Below are 17,860 nucleotides of genomic sequence, written 5' to 3'. Positions count from 1 at the left end.
GGGCCCGGCGGACGGCGAGAGGGAGGGACCAAAAAGTGACGTGGAAACGCAGAGCAGCGCACGGGCGGGAGTGGCGCAGGGGGGTCGCGACCCGGGAGCGCGGCGGCTTCAGCAGAGCCGCGCCCCGAGCTCGGGAACGCTCTGTCAGCTCCTCTAGGGACCACGCGAACGTCGGCCGGGCTCGGGAAGCTCCCGCCCAGGCTCTGGGAGGCCTCGGCGGCCGCCGCTGCAGGTAACGGCAGGGCAGGCGGCGGGGAAGCAGGGAGGCCGCGCACCTGTTGCGGCCCCGCCCGACCAGGCACAGCTGAGGGCGAGGGCGCCCCCAGCTCCGGAAGGAGAACCGGAGCTCCGGCCTGAGATCTTCTGGACCCTGGTGGGTTAAGTCTAGGATGACCTGAGACGCCCCAGTGAGAGTCAGAACAAACCCTGCTCCAGCCGGATGACTCGGTCTTTGCACCGCCGTAACCCCAAGCTAGAGTCAGGGTTACCCCTGCATCTGGCGTCCGTCCAGGTCAGGGTCCGGATGAACCCGGAGATGCCCGGGTGAGAGTCGAGATAGACCCTGTTCCTGCTGGAGGACCCAGCTTTTGCCTGCCAGTACCCATTCTCCAGAGTGAAGGGCTATTGCTTCAGGATGTTGCCCCAAGTCATGGTCCGGACTCGGCCTTTGCGCGTGGCAGCTCTTTTCCAGGGTGGGTACCCTATACCGGGATGTTGTCCCAGGTCAAGGCTAGGATGACCCTAAGACTCCGAGTATGGGTGCTCTCAGCTCCTCCTGGAGGACTCGTTCTTTGCACCACATGTTTCAGAGAGGGGTGTTCGAATCCGTTTGCCTAGGTGAGGGTGTGAAAGCTGCTCCTGCCTCTATAGTAGGCCAAGGCTGTCTACTGAGACTACGGGCAGTTCCTCCCCTAGTCCTGCTCTGTCTATCATCCCCACTGTCACCTATCATATTTCAGGCTGTGGGCCCCTTGTGGGATCTTGGAAATTGGTTTAGTTTGGTGTGTGTGTGTGTGTGTGTGTGTGTGTGTGTTTGTGTTTGTGTTACAATACTCATTTTTCCTGTTGATTTTTTTTGGGGGGAGAGGGGGGTCACTGAGTCAGCCAAATTGTGTAGGATACTGGTTTCAAAGACCAGGATCCAGGTTTTCCTTTAAGAAAGGTGTGAAGGGGGGAAAAACCCACTAGGAATTTTTATCTGGTATGGTGTAGAATTTTCAAACCACCTCAGAGAGTGTCATGGGTTAAGGAGAGAAGAGGGGGAAGCAGAGGAAGGAAGAAAAATGGAGAAGAGATAAGAAAGGGATGAGGAAGTGCGGAGAAACAGAGGAAATTGTAGGATTGATTTACCGGTCAGCGCTGGACATTAAAGGCCTTCCATCAACCCCTACTGCTGCCATAGACAGGACTAGAGAAAAATGGAAGGCCCAGCCAGCTCTATTGGGGTCATATAAGTGATTACTCATCTTTGCCAGTAGAGAGATTTCTACCGCGTGGCTGTCAAGGACTCAGGGGAGAATTACTTTCCCCAGGGAGTCATTCAAAGCTTAGTTGAATCCAAGAAGCATCTATTCTGTGATGGAAATGGACATTTATTATATTCTGCCAAATTAGGCTTCCCTCTCTATGAGGGTGAATTGTCAAAGCTAGGAGGCTTACGAATGGGTGCAGACAAGCGCTGTGATTTATGCAGAACTCAAACTTCCTAGGCTAAAGTATCAAACAGAGAAATTCAGGTTCCTGTAACTTAGAGGACGGAGGAGACAGAGTAAGATTCTGGGTGCTTCAGTACCAATATTTCCCAAACACTGGTTCTCAGAAGCAAAATCACAATGACGCTTTCCCATGCAGGAAGACATGGTTATAATGGAACAGCAAATGTCACAAACAAACCTGGCAACACACACACACACACACACAGGAGAGGAAGTTAAAATGTCAGAAAATCAGTAGCCTAGATATTGAGGGATTTTTTTTCCTTAAATGAGAGTGGAGATCTCCATGCTAAGGTAATAAAGACTAAATGTGGCCATTGTGTGTGGATTTCAAGATTGAAAACGTGGAAATAGAAATTACTGAAGGAGTAACTTATAATGCTTTAGAAGAGACCTAAATCCTAGAAGTGGGCGTTGAGGAAGTCTCCGTGCATAAAGACAGTTAACTGTGAAACCAAGCTCTTCAGGGGATGTGGAGCCTTTGAAAGAAACAACTGGCTAGGAGGAGGAGTGGGGATGGTGTTCATCACGACATTTCCCCTCCAGCACCTAGCACAGTGTACTTACTCAGTGGATGGGAACTTCCGAGTAGGGATGTGTTTACCCTGAGAGAAGATGCTCGAGATTTTATTGTCACTTTGGGTTCTTTCTGCTCTTATGTCCATTTCCTTTGGCTGTCATGTTCAGAATGTTATTCCTGGTCAAAGGAAAATCAAAGAGGCCCTGGGGAGGGGGGGGCTTTTGCTTTGTTTTTAAGTTTCCAAGTTTCTTTGTGCACAGAGCTGTGGCGTCCAGGTAGCAAACCAAGGAAAGCAGCCTTAGCAGGGAATAACAAGGTAGCCAGAAGACTTAAAAAGTGCAACCTTTCTTTTTCTTAGATCGCTGCCCCTCCCAGAATGAAAACTGAAGACAACTCAGTTAGAGGTTAGCTTTATTTAGCGCAAATAGGGCAGCCAGGATTACATCACTTGAGCATGTGGGTTCTGTCTCCTGCCCCCACTGTCATAACTGGGAGAACCGCTTTGCTTTGAGGAATTTTGGGTTTTAACTCTCTGCTACTTTCTGAATTCACTAAGGGGCTCAGTCAAAGGTAGGATACAACCTTGTTTCCATATCTGCTTTACTGTTTTCCCGGTAAACCTGTTGCAAACTAGACTCAAACCACTGGGCTCCCCTGAACGCCTGCCCCTCTGCTCTTTTCCCCATCCGTGATGTGGTGTAATGGGGCTGCAGTGTCTGGCTGTTTCTCCTTCCTCCCCAGCACATCTTCCAGGGGAAGCCTAATGCCCATTTGAAGAACTTCTCTCCCACTAGAGGGACTCTACAGTGGAGCACTTAGCTAAAGCTACACTTTTCTTGTAATAGTCATCTCTCATTTTGTTTTTGGATCTTGAGCTTTTTGGATCTGATCAAGCTTTTGTTCTCTGTTATATAAACCCATCCCTTTAATAAGGGGTGGGCTTTGGTTTGGATGGGATGGTAACAGAGAGGACAGCTTCCGGTCTTTTCATTAGTCTTTATTTCTCGGCACACCTCTTTGGAAAAGCCAGGAGCCTCTGTTGGCTCATTTATAGTTTAGTAAGAATCAGAATAAATTATGTGTAGTTGTAGGGACTGGAGAATAATTCAGTTGGTAGACTACTTAGCCTACACTAAGCCCTGGGTTCAGTTCCCAGCAAGTATAAACTAAATTCAGTGTCCCACCATGGTAACCCCAGCACTGGTGAGGTAGAGGAAGAAGATTAGCATTTGAAAACCATTCTTGGTGGCATAGTGAGTTCAAGGCCAGCTTAGGCTAGGAGACTTGGTTTCAAGTAATAATAATGTATTAGTAGATATGGATACTAATGCCTTCCATGTTGCCAAACACCCTTTAATTGTGGAGTTTTAAGTGGAAAGGGAAATGTTGGCGTAGGGCAAATACTTGCTGAACAGTAACAATGTGTACCCTAATATGTCCTTGTCTCATAAATAGAGTCTAGGAAATGCCCTTGGTGATGGGTGGGTGTGAGGGCAAGAGGGCTTCCCCTTCAAAGGATTACTTGGGCAGTAGACAAAAGGCAACAGAAAGCAAGTGTGGGCAGTAATTGGTGCTGGCGGAATATGTACAGATGCATACATAGAAGAGACGGACTTGAAGCTAGAGGTGCCGGGATGAGATTACAGAGAACCTAGAGACTGAGTCTTTCTTTAAAGGGAATAAAAATTTGGAGCCGGGCGTGGTGGCGCACGCTTTTAATCCCAGCACTCGGGAGGCAGAGGCAGGTGGATTTCTGAGTTCGAGGCCAGCCTGGTCTACAAAGTGAGTTCCAGGACAGCCAGGACTGCACAGAGAAACCCTGTCCCGAAAACCAAAAAAAAAAAAAAAAAAAAAGAGTCAGTGATGGGATCATTTTCCATTCAGAAAGGATCAAACATTAGCGGGAAGTCAAAATTAGAGACAGAAAAACAAAATGGGAGGGGCTTTTGGCTTTGTTTAAGGTATGAAGACAAGGTCACTAAGAGTGGGTGCTGTTGATTGTGGAGCCAGTGTCACAGGAGGAGGGAACCACTGGTGTCAGAGGGGAGGGGTGAGCCACCAGAGGGAGCAGAACTCAGAGGTCTTGGGGATGCAGGGTGAAGGAGAAGCCAGGCCACCTCTCATGTCTAACATGAGGGGGAAGGTGGGCTCTCCTGCTATTTGCTGAAGTGTAGAACCCAAAAGAAGGGAACAAGCTTTGTAAAGAATTTGACGAACAGACTGTGTACTAAGCTCAGGTTGAAGTATGAGTGCATGCGTGTTGTGTTTCCTATAAGCAATAGTTAGACATGTGGGTCTGCAACCACTAAAAGAAGTCTGCAGAAGCCGGGTGACTGTACCAACAGTTTGGGATCATTTTCTCCATAGGAACTTTAGTGAGAAAAAGGGATTCGGGAGTCTGGGCACATGCATTTTACAACAGAGTGCTATGGTGGTAGGAGAGGCTAACAGACAAAGGAAAGGACAAGCCAGGGAGTAAGCTGTGACTGTGAGAAAGAAGGCCCAGGAGTGCGGGTCTGGTCATCCCCTCAAATCACTGTACCTTCCCACCTCACTCCATCAGTCTTCCTACCAACCCCACCCCTGCTCCACCCTCTACCAGCTCCTGGCCATTCTTAAAGTGAATGCAGAATGAAAATGCATTGTCAACAAGAAAAGAAAGCTGCTTGGTATTTGTCGGGCTCAAGGTCTCCATTTAGGACAGTAATCCATGAAAAATGTAACCTCAGAAGTCGGTCTAATGATGCCTCGAGAAGGGACTAGGGTGTGGTACTTGGCTGTTTATAGCAGAGCATAGTGGTGAATGGCTGTAGTCGCTGCACTCAGGTGCTTAGGGCAGGAGGGAAAGGGTAGCCTGGGCTACAAAGTAAAGCTCAGCCTTCCAAATAAGTAAACAAATGGCTTTTAAAAAAGTTAATAAGACGGCTGAAAAAAAAAAGTTCATTTTGCAGATTTCAGAGGTACAATAAATGTCATATTTCTTGGTGAGATCTCAGCCATATTGAGCTGAGTCCTACCTGTTCATTCAGAAGTAAGCCAGACTAGCATTCTGTCAGTGTGCTGTGTGAACCCTTCCTACGGCACCCTTAAAGTATTACACAGTTGAAGTTAATTTAAAAATAATATTGAAAAGCACCCAGCAGTCTGGTGGTGAGAATGTGTAGCCAAACCCTTTATTTTCACACTTCACTGTGAGGCGTCCCATGTATAAATATTAAGAAGTCTTTCTGGCCATGTACTGTGGCACAGCCTTTAATCCCAGCACTTGGGAGGCGGAGGCAGGAGATCTCTGTGAGTTTGAGGCTCACGTATCAAGTTCTAGGCCAGCCAGGATTATGTAGAAAGACCTGTCTCAACAAACAAAACAAACAAACAAACATGTCAATAAAAAGTCTAAATCCAAAAAGATTTAAATTATAATGCATGATTTTTAAAAATTCCTTGTAGGACCAGCTAGATGGCTTAGTGCGTTGGTTCTCAGCCTTCCTAATTCTGAGGCTCTTTACCACAGCTCCTCATGGTCTGGTGACCCCAACCATAACATTATTTGTGTTGCTGTTTCATAACTGTATTTTGCTACTGTTTTGAATCCTAGTGTAAATATCTGTGTTTTCTGATGGTCTTAGGTGACCCCTTTGGAAGGGTTATTTGACCTCCAAAGGAGTTGCGACAGGTTGGGGACTACTTAGTGGGTAAAGGTGTTGCCACTAAGCCTATGAAACTGAGACCAACCCCAAGAACCCCCACGGCAGAGAGAGAGCTGGCTCTTGATCTCCACAGCAGCGCCCTCGTGGCCCCCATACAAAGTAAATAAATAATGTAAGATTTTTTATTCACTGTGTAATTGATTATTCAAGCTGCATTTGATACAGAGCAGTGCCCAGTTAAGACTGGTTTTCTAGGCAGTTTTCCCAAAGCAGATGAATTTTTCACATTATTTTTAAATTTTATTGTTAATTGATGCTCTGCCTGTGTGTGTGTCTGGGTCCCTCATGTGCCTAATGCCAGAGGAGGATGTTGGATTCCCCTGGAACAGGGTTTCAAATGGTGGGGAGCATTCATATATGTGCTGGGAATTTAACCCAGGTCCTCTGGAAGAACAGCCAGTGCGCTTAACTGCTGAGCCATCTCTCTAGTCCTAAAGATGATTCATTTACTTAAACTCAATGTCAGTGTTTTTGAAGTCTAGAAATAAGATTTTAAAAATAAATTTTGAATTTTGACTTCATCTTTTCCAGAGAGATTTTTAATGACTACTGGAAAACAAATATGATATATGTTGGAGAAGGCTGGGCCTATGAGAACATAGGCAGAGAAAGACCTAAGTCTTGCGGTGCAGCCCAGCCCTGTCTTGAATTTCTGGTCTTGCCTCAGACTTGGGCCCCCTGGGGTTGCAGGAGCTTTCTGAGTACTTCAGGGACATGGCCCCATTGTGTCATTGGAGTCATTTCGTAGCTGAGAAAGTGCATATGCTAAGTATTTGACATGTAGCCCTGCAAGGGCAGTTAGAACCATACCTTTCTTTTTTTTTTCTTTTTTTTTTTTTTAAAGAGATGCATTTATTGTATGTTTGTGAGTACACTGTCGCTGTCTTCAGACACACCAGAAGAGGGCATCAGATCTCATTACAAATGGTTGTGAGCCACCATGTGGTTGCTGGGATTTGAACTCAGGACCTCTTGAAGTGCAGTCAGTGCTCTTAACCACTGAGCCATCTCTCCAGCCCCCTATACCTTTCAAATACATAAGCAAGACTCGAAAACAGGCCTGTACCTGTTGTACTTCAAAAACATCATTTTATTTACACTAATTATATGTGTATATTTCTGTATGAATGTATGTATGTATGTACATACACATAACGCAGGATGCATTTGTAGAGGTCAGAGGACAGCTTCCAGCATTCTGTTCTCAGGTAATCAGGCTTGGCCAAAAGTATCTTTCCCCACCCCTATTTAAACACTATCTGACACCTCCCATGGGGTCAAGTATTTCTTTCACCTGTACTGATACCATAGAAACCTATTTTCTTCTATTTTTTGAGACAGGGTCTCACTGTGTAGTTCTGGCTCTCCTAGACCAGGCTGGCCTCAGACTCACAAAGATCTGCCTGCCTCTGCCTCCTGGGTGCTGGAAGTCAGGGCATGGGCCACTGCACCCAACCAACCTCCTGTTCATTAAGGAAATTGGAACATGGAGTGCTCCCATGGCTCAGCGGGCACCATACACTTACCCAGGATCAGACTAACTCACTTCAAACACCCGCTGTATCACAGCCAAGATGCTAAAAGCTGGATAAATTAACCAAACCTCTGAAGGCTTACATTTCCTCATTTGAAAAAAAATGGGGCTAATAAAGTAAACCCTCATGGGGTTCTTAAGGGTTTAAAGGAAATAATCCATATAAAGTGCTTAAGTGCTTATCAGCATCTGGCATAAAGTAAGCCTGCTGTGAGCACTAATCAGCAGAATTATCATCCTCATCATTGTTAGTCCATCGTCAGGGGTGTGTGGACCCACGCTCTCCCAACTGTGGTCTGCAGACAGGTCAGCACCATCCAGCCCTTCTGTCAAGGTTACAGTGGAGAGACAGTGAGTTCATTTACACTCTGGTACCAGCTTCTTAGTTTGCCATACATCAACACTTTGCATAAAATTGCCATGGAATATTGGACCCATGATCACATGCTCCAAAAAACCAGATGGCCTTTTATCCTGAAAGCCACTAGCACTCATGTGCAGTCTTCATTCCTTCTCTTTGGTGAGTTGTAAGTATATTGCTTGTCGCTTCAGCAAATCCTTGCTGATCACACAGCCCACACACTGCCTGTATCTATTTTCTAGGAGTTGCAAAGATAACTCTGGAACTACCTCTAAGCTAGAGCAAGAGGGAGATGGGTAAGTGTGGGAGGTGGCACGTTTCGAGCACACAGTGTTTGCAGGGGTTTTACAGCCTGGTCACATGGGCTCCTGCTTCCATGAGAAAAGAGCATACTGTGTTACTCCTCCAGCATCACGTGGCATCACAGAGGTCAGTGTTTCTGTTTGCAAAACAGCATTTGAATCTTACAGAAATATGCGACATCTGAATGAGAAAGTAACTTTTAAAGATTATTATTAAGAACCCATCTTCTTGTAACTGAAACTGGGAGTCACCAAAAAATGTGACAAAGTGAAGGGTTTCTGGACACACAGCAACCCCAAATTAATTCAAAATAGAACTGGCAATGAATCTAGGTGTTTCTGGCATTGCTTTGCTTTGTTGTATTGTGCAGCTTCATGGCAGCCTTGGTCCTGAGCATACGACATATACACTTTGTTTTGTGCCAGCAGAAAATCCAGTGCCAACCAGCTCTGCCTGAAACACGAGGGCTCAGATTCCAAACCATTTGTGCTACGATGGCAGGTGCTCTGTTTGGTGTCTCTTTTTGGTGTATGTGTAGAGGTGTCTGTGCACATGGGCATGTGACTGGAGAGACCAGAGGTCATTGTCAAGTGTTTTCCCCGGTGGCTTCACCTTATATTTGGGGACAGGATTTCTAGTTGCACCTGGGGCTCACCAGCTTGGCCAGCAAACCTGTCTCTGCCCCTCTTCCCGAAGTGAGATTACAGATGCACACCTCCACACTCAGCTTTTCGTGGATGCTAAGGGTGGAACCATACCTCATGCTTGAGCATCAGGTTCTTTACCAACTGAGCCAGCTCCACAGCGCCTGACTTTCAGTGTTCTTATTGTGCATCCAGAGATTTCCGCTATTATGAAAACAGTGCTTTGGCTACAGAGAACAAAGAGTGACTGCTCTGTACCATCTTTCCTTAGTGTGCCTCCAACTACTGTGTCTTTTGGATTCCGGTATGGTAGAATCCTTGGTTTTAAAAACTGCTGTTTGTATTGCTCACTTAAATTTCAGGGGGAGAATTATATAAAATTCAGCCTAGGACAGAATTGTCTAATATTGAAGTCTCCCTAAATGCACTTCTGCCACTTATATAATGAGTTTGTACAAAGAAACTGACATTCTCAGCAATTAATGATTTTAAAATCAAAATGTCAGTTAACCTTAAAGACGCTGAAGAGGCTTCCTTCCCAGCAGTATATCCAGCCAAGATTTTATTCTTTGTGCAAAAATAAATTCATCTCATTAGTACGCAATTTTGCTTTTAATAAATGGTGATGCTATACATATGTCAAAGAATTATTTTAAAAGTGAATTCTGGGGTGCTGGAGAGATGGCACAGTGGTTAAGAGCACTGGCTGTTCTTCCAGAGGCCCTGGATTCAATTCCCAGCACCTATATGGCAGCTCACATCAATCTATAATTGTAGTCCTATGAGATTCAGTGCTTTCTGCTGGTGTTCAAATACATATGCAGATAAAATACTCATATACATTCATTCGTATATACATACATCTTTTTAAGTGAATTTCTTTATGATTTATGATCAGTAAATGTTTGATTTGTTTATTGATTTTATGTACCTGTATACCCAGAGTCACAACAAAGTTTCTGAGGTTATAAAGGGATTTTGAGCAGAAAAGGCTAAGAAGCCTTGTAGAAGATCTGTCTAATCATTTGCTCTTATGTGCAAGCACATGAGTCATGAATGATTTACTGATGGATAGATCTTGAGGGAACATCAGAGAAATCAAAATCCTGGAGAGCTTTTACAAAAACGAGTACATTTTGCAAATTGGCTACATATAAAGTTGGACATCATGTAAAAGAATAATTTAAAAGAGGTAAGATATTTCATATGTGTCCTGTGAACCCAAGGTTGGGACCAACTGACTTGTCAGACCTACTAGAAAATAATATTAAAAGTTTTTGTTAAGAAATGTTCCTTAGCAGGGGCTGGAGAGGTGGTTCAGTGGTTAAGAACATTTGTTGCTCTTCCAGAGGACTCAAGTTCAATTCCCAGCATCCATGTGTCAGCTCATGGCCATACATAATTCCAATTATGGGATCCAACTCCCTGCAAAGCACAAGGCATACACATGGTGGACAAACGTGCAGGGGGCCAAACTAAATATAGAATAAATATAAAAAACATAAAAAGGAGAGGTGCTGCTTAGCTGGTAGTAACTCTTAGGGGTTTGTTGTTACATGAATTGGGTTTACTGGTTTCTTCTGCTCTGTGCAGGCGTTGTGGCTTGTGCCTTAGCCTTACATGTGCCTTCCTGGTTTCTCCAAAGCTGGATCTCATGGGCAACTTTAAAAACCTAAAGTCAGGTGAGGGAAAGATAGACAGTGTTGAAGAAACTCATGTACTGTCAAAGTCAAGAGGAAAATGTAAGGAAAGGCGGAGGACATTTAAAGTTGACCAAGAAACGCCAAGCCGTCCCATATGTGTGTGAACAGCCTTTGTACCGCAGCCTGTCAGACCACATGTGTGTGTGCCACAGCGTGTCAGGCCACTTGGGCTCTGGCTCCCTCTCATTGTTGAAATCCTCCAGCACCCAGATCTGCCTGCCTCTCCTGCATGGGCCACCGGCCAGCTTTCCTTCTTTTAGTTGCTCGGCAATAAGATGGAGGGTTTCATGGACAAAGAATTTCCATTTCGACACCCCCTGTGCCTTGGCTGGACAGAAGGCCCGGGAAAGAAGCCAGCCATCCGCTGCCCATTCGCACCGTCTCAGCGTGGCCACCATGCAGGCGTGCAGCAGGCCAAGTGTTGGCTGAATAAGTGAGGAAACCTGAAAATGCAGGCACTGAGAATGAGGAGACTGGGTCGTGAGCGCTGCCTATGGACAGTGCGTCAGATGTCTTAAAGGCATAAAGTGCCGAAGGCCCTAACATGGCTCCTCTATTCAGTTACCGTTTGTACTCAAGGTTCAGGATCCTAGGGATTAGCAAAGCTCCAGCAAGAGTCTAAGTGAAGACCGTGGGTGGATGGGTAACTCCCCCGTGTGTGAGGCTGTGGCCTCTCCACTGTCAGCCACAGAGGCCTGTGAGGTGCTGGAGCAAGTGTAATGCCTGCTGGGTTCTGAATCTCAGGGGGGCAGCCCTCTCATTGCTAACAGTAACTCCCGAAGGGACCAAGAACAACCCAAGTCATTAGGTACTGGACTGGTGAGATCTGAGTGCAGGTACACACTAGTGAGTTTATGAATTCGCCCATTTACCCACTCCCCTCTTCTAAGCAAGGGAATATAACATGCCATTGTCACAGAGGAAAAGGGTGTCACCATGGTAACATCCTAACGAGGTGATTAGACATTATTCAGCAGTATCACGAGATCTGGAACTCTGAACAGTGATGTGGCAAAATCCAGCTGTACAGGAAGGACATAGGATAGTCTGCAATGGAGGCAAGAGGCAGGGGCAGGCTCAGTGGTCGCAGATCCCATGCATGATGGCCTAAGGAAATTTGAGAAATCTGAGGAATTTGTTAAGGGCTTGTGGACTGACTTTATTTGGGGGAGCTCGATAAAAATTTCCCTGTGGTGTTAGCATCGTTCATTTAGTCAACGGACAATTAGTGAATGCCTCATATGTGCCAGGCCCTGTTGTAGGTGCAGTGTGCAAAGTAGAGAGCCAGCACCTGCTTCATGGAGCTTGCCTTCTAGTGGAGAGGAGGTACAGATGGCGAAAGGTGGTGTAGCGTGGAGAGAAGATGGCCAGGGGAGTCCTTTCCTGAGCCGGTGACACTTGGCAAGCCTTTGTAAAATAAGGGAGTCAGGCATTGACCCTCCGAGGAACATTTGAGCACAGGAGAGCAAGGACAGGGCCAGAGGCTCAGGAAGGGAGCCTGGGCTGAGGAAGAGTGAGAGAAGGGAGCCTGGGCTGAGGAAGAGAGAGAGAAGGGAGCCTGGGCTGAGGAAGAGAGACAGCTGTGGGAGGTAGGCAGAGTGGCCCCAAACACTCCTGTTAGGGCACCACCATTACTTCTGGGTTTAGGAGACACTTCCTCCAGCTTCAGTAGTCTCAGGTCTTTGTAGTTTTCCTTATCTGCCACTGACTACAGCCCACCAGGCTAGCCCTGGGGAGTGTGAGCTCAAGGTCCATGGTCACAGCAACAGGGCCCCTTTTCCTGTTGCTGTACAAAGGAGATGCTCGTGACTTTCAGGAATCAGGCACCTGATGGCTCCTGTGAGACCTTTGGAGATGTTTTGTAGACTACTCCACTCCCCGAATCTGCTGGTGTCTACTGTCCCTTTGTGAGTTAAGTTAAAAGGACTGTTTATAGGAGCAGTTGAGCTCAGTGGGAGAAAGCACAGTTACTCACTGCCCACATCTTTTGAAAGGCCAAGCAGAGGAGCTGAGATTAAAAAAAAAAAAAAAAATCAAGGGTCCAGTGTAGACCAGTGGTGGGGTGCTTCCGTGGTATATATAAAGCTCTGGTTTTCATCCATCGGCATGAGAGACATATTCAAGGATAACTTCAGATATTCCGGTCTGAGCAACTGAAGGAATTAAATGAGACGGAGCCAGGTGTGTGACTTTGAGGTCATGTTGGGAGCTGAGGTTCAGACATACAAAGTTTGAAGTGCTTATTCAGTGTCCAAGGGGCAGGTAAGGAGAAGATGGTTGACCACATACGCCTGGAGTACAAGGAGGCAGGGCATACGGGCGTAATGGGAGGCGAGAGGAAAGCAGCACCCTGTTATCCAGGGAAAAGGCAGAGGTGCGGGGACTGTGTCCACAAAGACCCAAACACAGAAGAATCCACAGGAGGAACCAGTGCGTGAAACAAAGTAACCCAGGAGAAAACAAACGGACGGGCTCTCTCGGACTTCAGCCTTGCATCCTTGCTTTTTCTGGGACCTGCATTTCTAGAATTCTCCCAGCAGACCTCATATACATAAATGACCCAAACATGGCTTTTCCTCTCGACTTGTGACTCTTGCCTAATAAGCTGTTACATACACATGTTTGGGGTTTTGATGATGATGTTGTTTTGTGGATACCCAACTACAACTTGTTACAGATACACTTCAGAGGACAGTCCAGAGAAACTGGGGTCACTTTGAAAAGAAGTCTTTCAGATTCAGGTTTCTTATAGTAAAATGTCTATACTGAAACAATTTTAGCTAAATTTTATTTGAGTGATATATACTCTGCCACATTTGCCTGCCCAGTCCCCTCTCTTCCCCCCCTCCTTCTCTCCCTCCGTTCCTTCCTTCTTTGCCTCTGAGTACCATCTGTTGCAGATTGGCCTAAAGTTCACCAGGTGGCTGATGATGACCTTGAACTTGGGATTCTCTTGCCTCCACCTCTAGTGCTGGAGCAAGAACTCAGGGCTTTGTGTGTATTAGAGAAGCACTCTGCCAACTGAGCTATAACCCTAGCCTCCGTATTCTCTTTTCCTTCTGTGTTAATTTGCTAATGTAGGGCATAGGCCACTTGTGTATTTTTAATTACTGCTAGGGAAAAATAGATTCACATAGCTTAGTACAGATGTAGGCTCAATGAAGCTATGTGTCCAAACATCACTGGGCCTCAAATTTAACCTCCATTTGGGTCTCAGCCATGTCCACATCTGACACACAAGCCACAGTCACAAGAAGTCCCTTTGACTGCTCCAGAGTCTGGGAACTTAATAGCTTGACTCCTCAAACTCACCAGTTTACACGGAAGCCCTTTGTGGACTCAAGCGCTACAAATATTTTTCAGTCAAGCCCGTCTGTCTGATTTCTAAGGCAGGGAGGAGCACTTTCCTGGGTGAGTGACTCATGACAGGTTACAGGAGTACTGAATCACTGAGACAAGCGGAGCTCCAGGGCAGTGGTCTGGTTTTGGCTCTTTTCTGCTCAAGGAAATATGAGGACATCGTTCTGCTGTGGTAGCTTACAGTGATAATGACCCCGAGTTGCTAGGAAAAGTTAAACTGTGGGTATATGTTATCTCAAGGCTGCAAGGTAGCCCACCCAGGAGCATGGCAGCTTCATCTCCTAAGAACCCTTGGGTTGAGCAGGCTACTGAGTACTTGCTTAGGGCTCAGGCGTGCTTGGTAGCCCTAGGGCACCTTCCTTAGCACTCTCAACGTGGAGGCTTTTGCTGTTTATCCACTGCTGTGGCCTGAGCATCCCAGAATGATAGCCAGCTCCAGAGCAGAATGTTTGATGATAGCCACCACGGGAGTGACTCAGCATCACTTCACTGTGTCTCTTGGTCACAGCTTGGACTCCTTTCTCTTGGTGTAGTGGCCATCTTCCGTTCCACCATAGCTATAAAGTGGTGTGAGCGCAAGATGTGAGCCCCAGGTGTTTATCCCTTGGGGGCTAGAGTGGCCGTTCCTTTTGTCATGTTCAAAGACAGCTGTAGCTTCCAAGCAAATAAGAGTTTGTTCAAAGCCATGTATGAGGAACAAACCAGGAGCAACAGATTTAGGTTGTCCTGAGTACCAAGTCCCAAGAACAGAAGAGAGTCAGATCAGTACATTTGCCAAATATGAGTGGGGACGTCTGTTAGTTGGGCCTGAGACATGTCAACATCCTTAGCTCTGGGTTGCATGGAAGCCAGTGGTCTGCTCAACGGTGACCGTCTGTTCCAAACTTTGCTTAGTAGGAGTAGGAAGTTAGGTCCGATGCAGTGGTTGGTAGTGTGTACTAAGAGGACTAACAGTAGAGCAAGATAATTTTGACTATCCAAACCGTTGCATCTCTCTACAACCATGAAGGTATAGCCGTTAGCCTTCAGGACCAGCCACACTCATGTGGCTCAAGTTCTGTGGGACTGTACTAATTACACCCAAGTGCATACCAGAAATGAACAGAAACATATTCAATAAGCATGGTAGCTGCACTATGCCTTCTACATTTATTTTTATTTATTCTTTCAACTAAATAATTATATATGAATGTCTCCATGTATGTCTGTGTACCACATGAATGCAGTTTCTAAGAGGGCCAGAAGAGGGCATCAAAAGCCCTAGAACTTGAGTTACAGATGGTTGTGAACTGCCATGTGGGTGCTAGAAATCAGTCCTAGGTCCTCTAGGAGATAGCTACTGCTCTTAACTGCTGAGTCATTGCTCCGGGCTCTTATGCTTGTTTTTAAAAGTAAAATTGTTCAGACGTAGTTCCTAAAGCAGTCAGGGATGCAGTGTAATAGCAGCTTAATTTACAAGGATTACAACGGTGAACTCTGAGATATGATTCTCGTTAGAACAGAAGAAAATGTAAGCGGGAACCTGAACCTTCGCTCCCTAGCAGGGTCTGCCTCTTAGACCTGCTGAAGTCAGAGTTTGCCTGCCTGGTGTCTCAAGCCGCCTTGTTTCCTGCTGCTGTCTGGGTAGTCCATCTCACACCCTAGGAGCTATGAAGGGAAGAGAGTCCACGCTGTAATCCCAAGTTTGCATTATGCAATATTGTAATTCCATTTTAGTTTGGAAATGGGATGCATTTTTCAGAACCCTACTAAGAGCTGAGAAATGTCCAGTTCCCCCACCCGTGAATACCTCTGCCCTATGTATCTGTGTACTGCCTGGTGCCCACAGGCGATTCTTGAGTGACTGGCTTCCCAGAACCTACTGGGCCAGCGGGCAGATCTTTTCTTCCTCCTTATTAATAAGGGTCAGCTGAGGAAGCAGTGGAAGGCTGGCCCTGTAGGCTTCCGGTGGCACAGTACTGTGAAGAGTGAGTGGGAGGTTACCGCTGTTAGTCTTGTTTTATTTTATTTATTTATTTATTTAATTTTTTGTTTGTTTTTTTTGTTTGTTTGTTTGTTTTGTTTGTTTGTTTTCGAGACAGGGTTTCTCTGTATAGCCCTGGCTGTCCTGGAACTCACTTTGTAGACCAGGCTGGCCTTGAACTCAGAAATCCACCTGCCTCTGCCTCCCGAGTGCTGGGATTAAAGTTGTGCGCCACCACCCCCGGCAGTCTTGTTTTATGACTTTTTTTTTTAACTTGCATTTTCCATGTTGTTTGTTTTATTTTGTTTTAAGTTTCACCTGGCTGTTATGAGAAGGGACTTTCCCCAGCATCACTAATTGGCTTATTTTCCCCTGTTAATCTCTAGTAATTAGAGATAGAAGAGGAAAAAAAAATGTCTCACTTGACATATAAAGAATATGTCCTTGGCGTAGATCTTACCTTTCCCTAGGCAAGCTATCTTTGTCTAGATTAAAAGTTATCTTTTATTAGTTTGGCCCTGACTTGGGGTTCACACCTAGGAATCTCAAAAGGCGCACTGGAGACTTATGATTTAATTACACAAAGGCCATATCAGCGAAAGATTTGGGGGGGGGGGAGAATATATTCACTTAGCTTGCTGGCATTTCTAAACCGGCTTGAGCAAAAGTAGAAGGTCAGGTTTCTTAAATGGGCCTTTACACTCAAGGCATGCTGGGTAATAGGAAACTTAGCAGGGTTTAGGGACCACTCTCCAGACAGACACAGCTCTCCCCTTTATAAAGTCCGTGCTCTTTGTCATGGGATTAGGTGACCACGTGACTGATTAGCCTCACAATTCCGATCAGGCTCCCTGTTGCTTTCCATTCACAGCCTCAGTGAGCAGAGGCCTGGACCGAGGTCAGGGAAGGAGCACCAGGCTCTGTGAGGATCATTTTCCAAAGCTGCGCGCTCCTGTAAGAGCCGGTCGGGAGCAGGCAGCAGCCGGGACAGACAGTAGCTTAGGTAATAGAAAAGGCGGAGTGTTTGCTTTGAGCGTGTCTACGGTTTCTGTTTTTAACTTCTCGTATGTTACCCGATTTTATACTCATCTTTCATGTGTTTGTTTTTAGCATGGTTTATTGAAAGCCATGTAACAGACCAAGAGCGCCGAAGTGAGCCAGCACCGAAGGTAACCCAGCAACGAGGGACACGGGTTTGAGGAATTAACTTGCAGAAATTCCCGACCTGGGCCTGGGAGCCTGGCTGAGTTTGTGAGCGGGCCTCACACCCTCTCTGCAATGGGCTGCTGAACGGAGGACTGGACTGTGGAATGTGACCAGCATGAGCTCCCTGCGGGAAGAAATGGATGAAGAGGAACTGGACCATCCGAACGCCTCTCCAGAGAAACGCTATTTCCCCGAGTCCCTAGATTCCAGTGACGGGGACGAGGAAGGGGTCCTGGCCTGCGAGGATCTGGAGCTGAACCCCTTTGACGGCTTACCGTATTCATCGCGATATTACAAACTTTTGAAAGAGAGAGAAGAGCTTCCGATATGGAAAGAAAAGTACTCCTTCATGGAGAGTCTGCTGCAAAACCAGGTTGTGGTGGTGTCAGGGGACTCCAAGTGTGGCAAGAGCTCTCAGGTGAGGAGCCACCGCGATGGCCTGTGGCCTTGAGGTTTTGCGTGTGTGAAATGTTGCAACCAAACAAAAAGAACATTAGCAGCCCCGGACCTTTTAATCAACCTTACCTGTTACACAGGAACCGGTGTGGAGTTTACCTAGACTAGCCTAGAATAACAAGTCAGGTGATTTCATTTGTAGATGAAGTCTTAGAAGATGAAGTAGGAGTTATTTCCCCAATTGGGTTTTTTTTTTGTTTTGTTTTGTTTTTTTTTTTTTGGTTTTTCGAGACAGGGTTTCTCTGTGTAGCCCTGGCTGTCCTGGAACTCACTTTGTAGACCAGGCTGGCCTCGAACTCAGAAATCCGCCTGCCTCTGCTTCCCAAGTGCTGGGATTAAAGGCGTGCACCACCACGCCCGGCTTTTCCACCCTTTTTAAAGGTGTTTT

The 17,860-nt window shown here is 46.2% G+C and overlaps 1 protein-coding gene across 7 annotated transcripts in view; it reads left to right on the top strand.

Annotated features, from left to right (window-relative positions):
- Dhx32 (DEAH (Asp-Glu-Ala-His) box polypeptide 32) overlaps nt 1–17,860 on the top strand; it is a 61,851-nt gene that overhangs the window by 5,952 nt on the left and 38,039 nt on the right. For 2 of the 7 annotated variants that reach the window (NM_001357685.1, NM_133941.2), the window contains exons 1-2: nt 31–232; nt 16,921–17,434. In NM_001357685.1, the coding sequence (NP_001344614.1) occupies nt 17,132–17,434 (303 nt within the window). In that variant the 5' untranslated portion in view covers nt 31–232; nt 16,921–17,131. Of the gene's footprint in view, nt 1–30; nt 693–16,564; nt 16,814–16,920; nt 17,435–17,860 lie in introns of those variants that run through there. The other 5 variants (XM_006507137.2, XM_006507138.2, NM_001286030.1 and 2 more) reach the window with 5 other exon arrangements.

Source organism: Mus musculus, chromosome 7, assembly GCF_000001635.26.
Source record: "Mus musculus strain C57BL/6J chromosome 7, GRCm38.p6 C57BL/6J".
NCBI classification, from domain to species: Eukaryota; Metazoa; Chordata; class Mammalia; order Rodentia; family Muridae; genus Mus; species Mus musculus.
The sequence above is the reverse complement of the archived record's forward strand: the minus strand, read 5'-3'. Positions and strand labels throughout refer to the sequence as shown.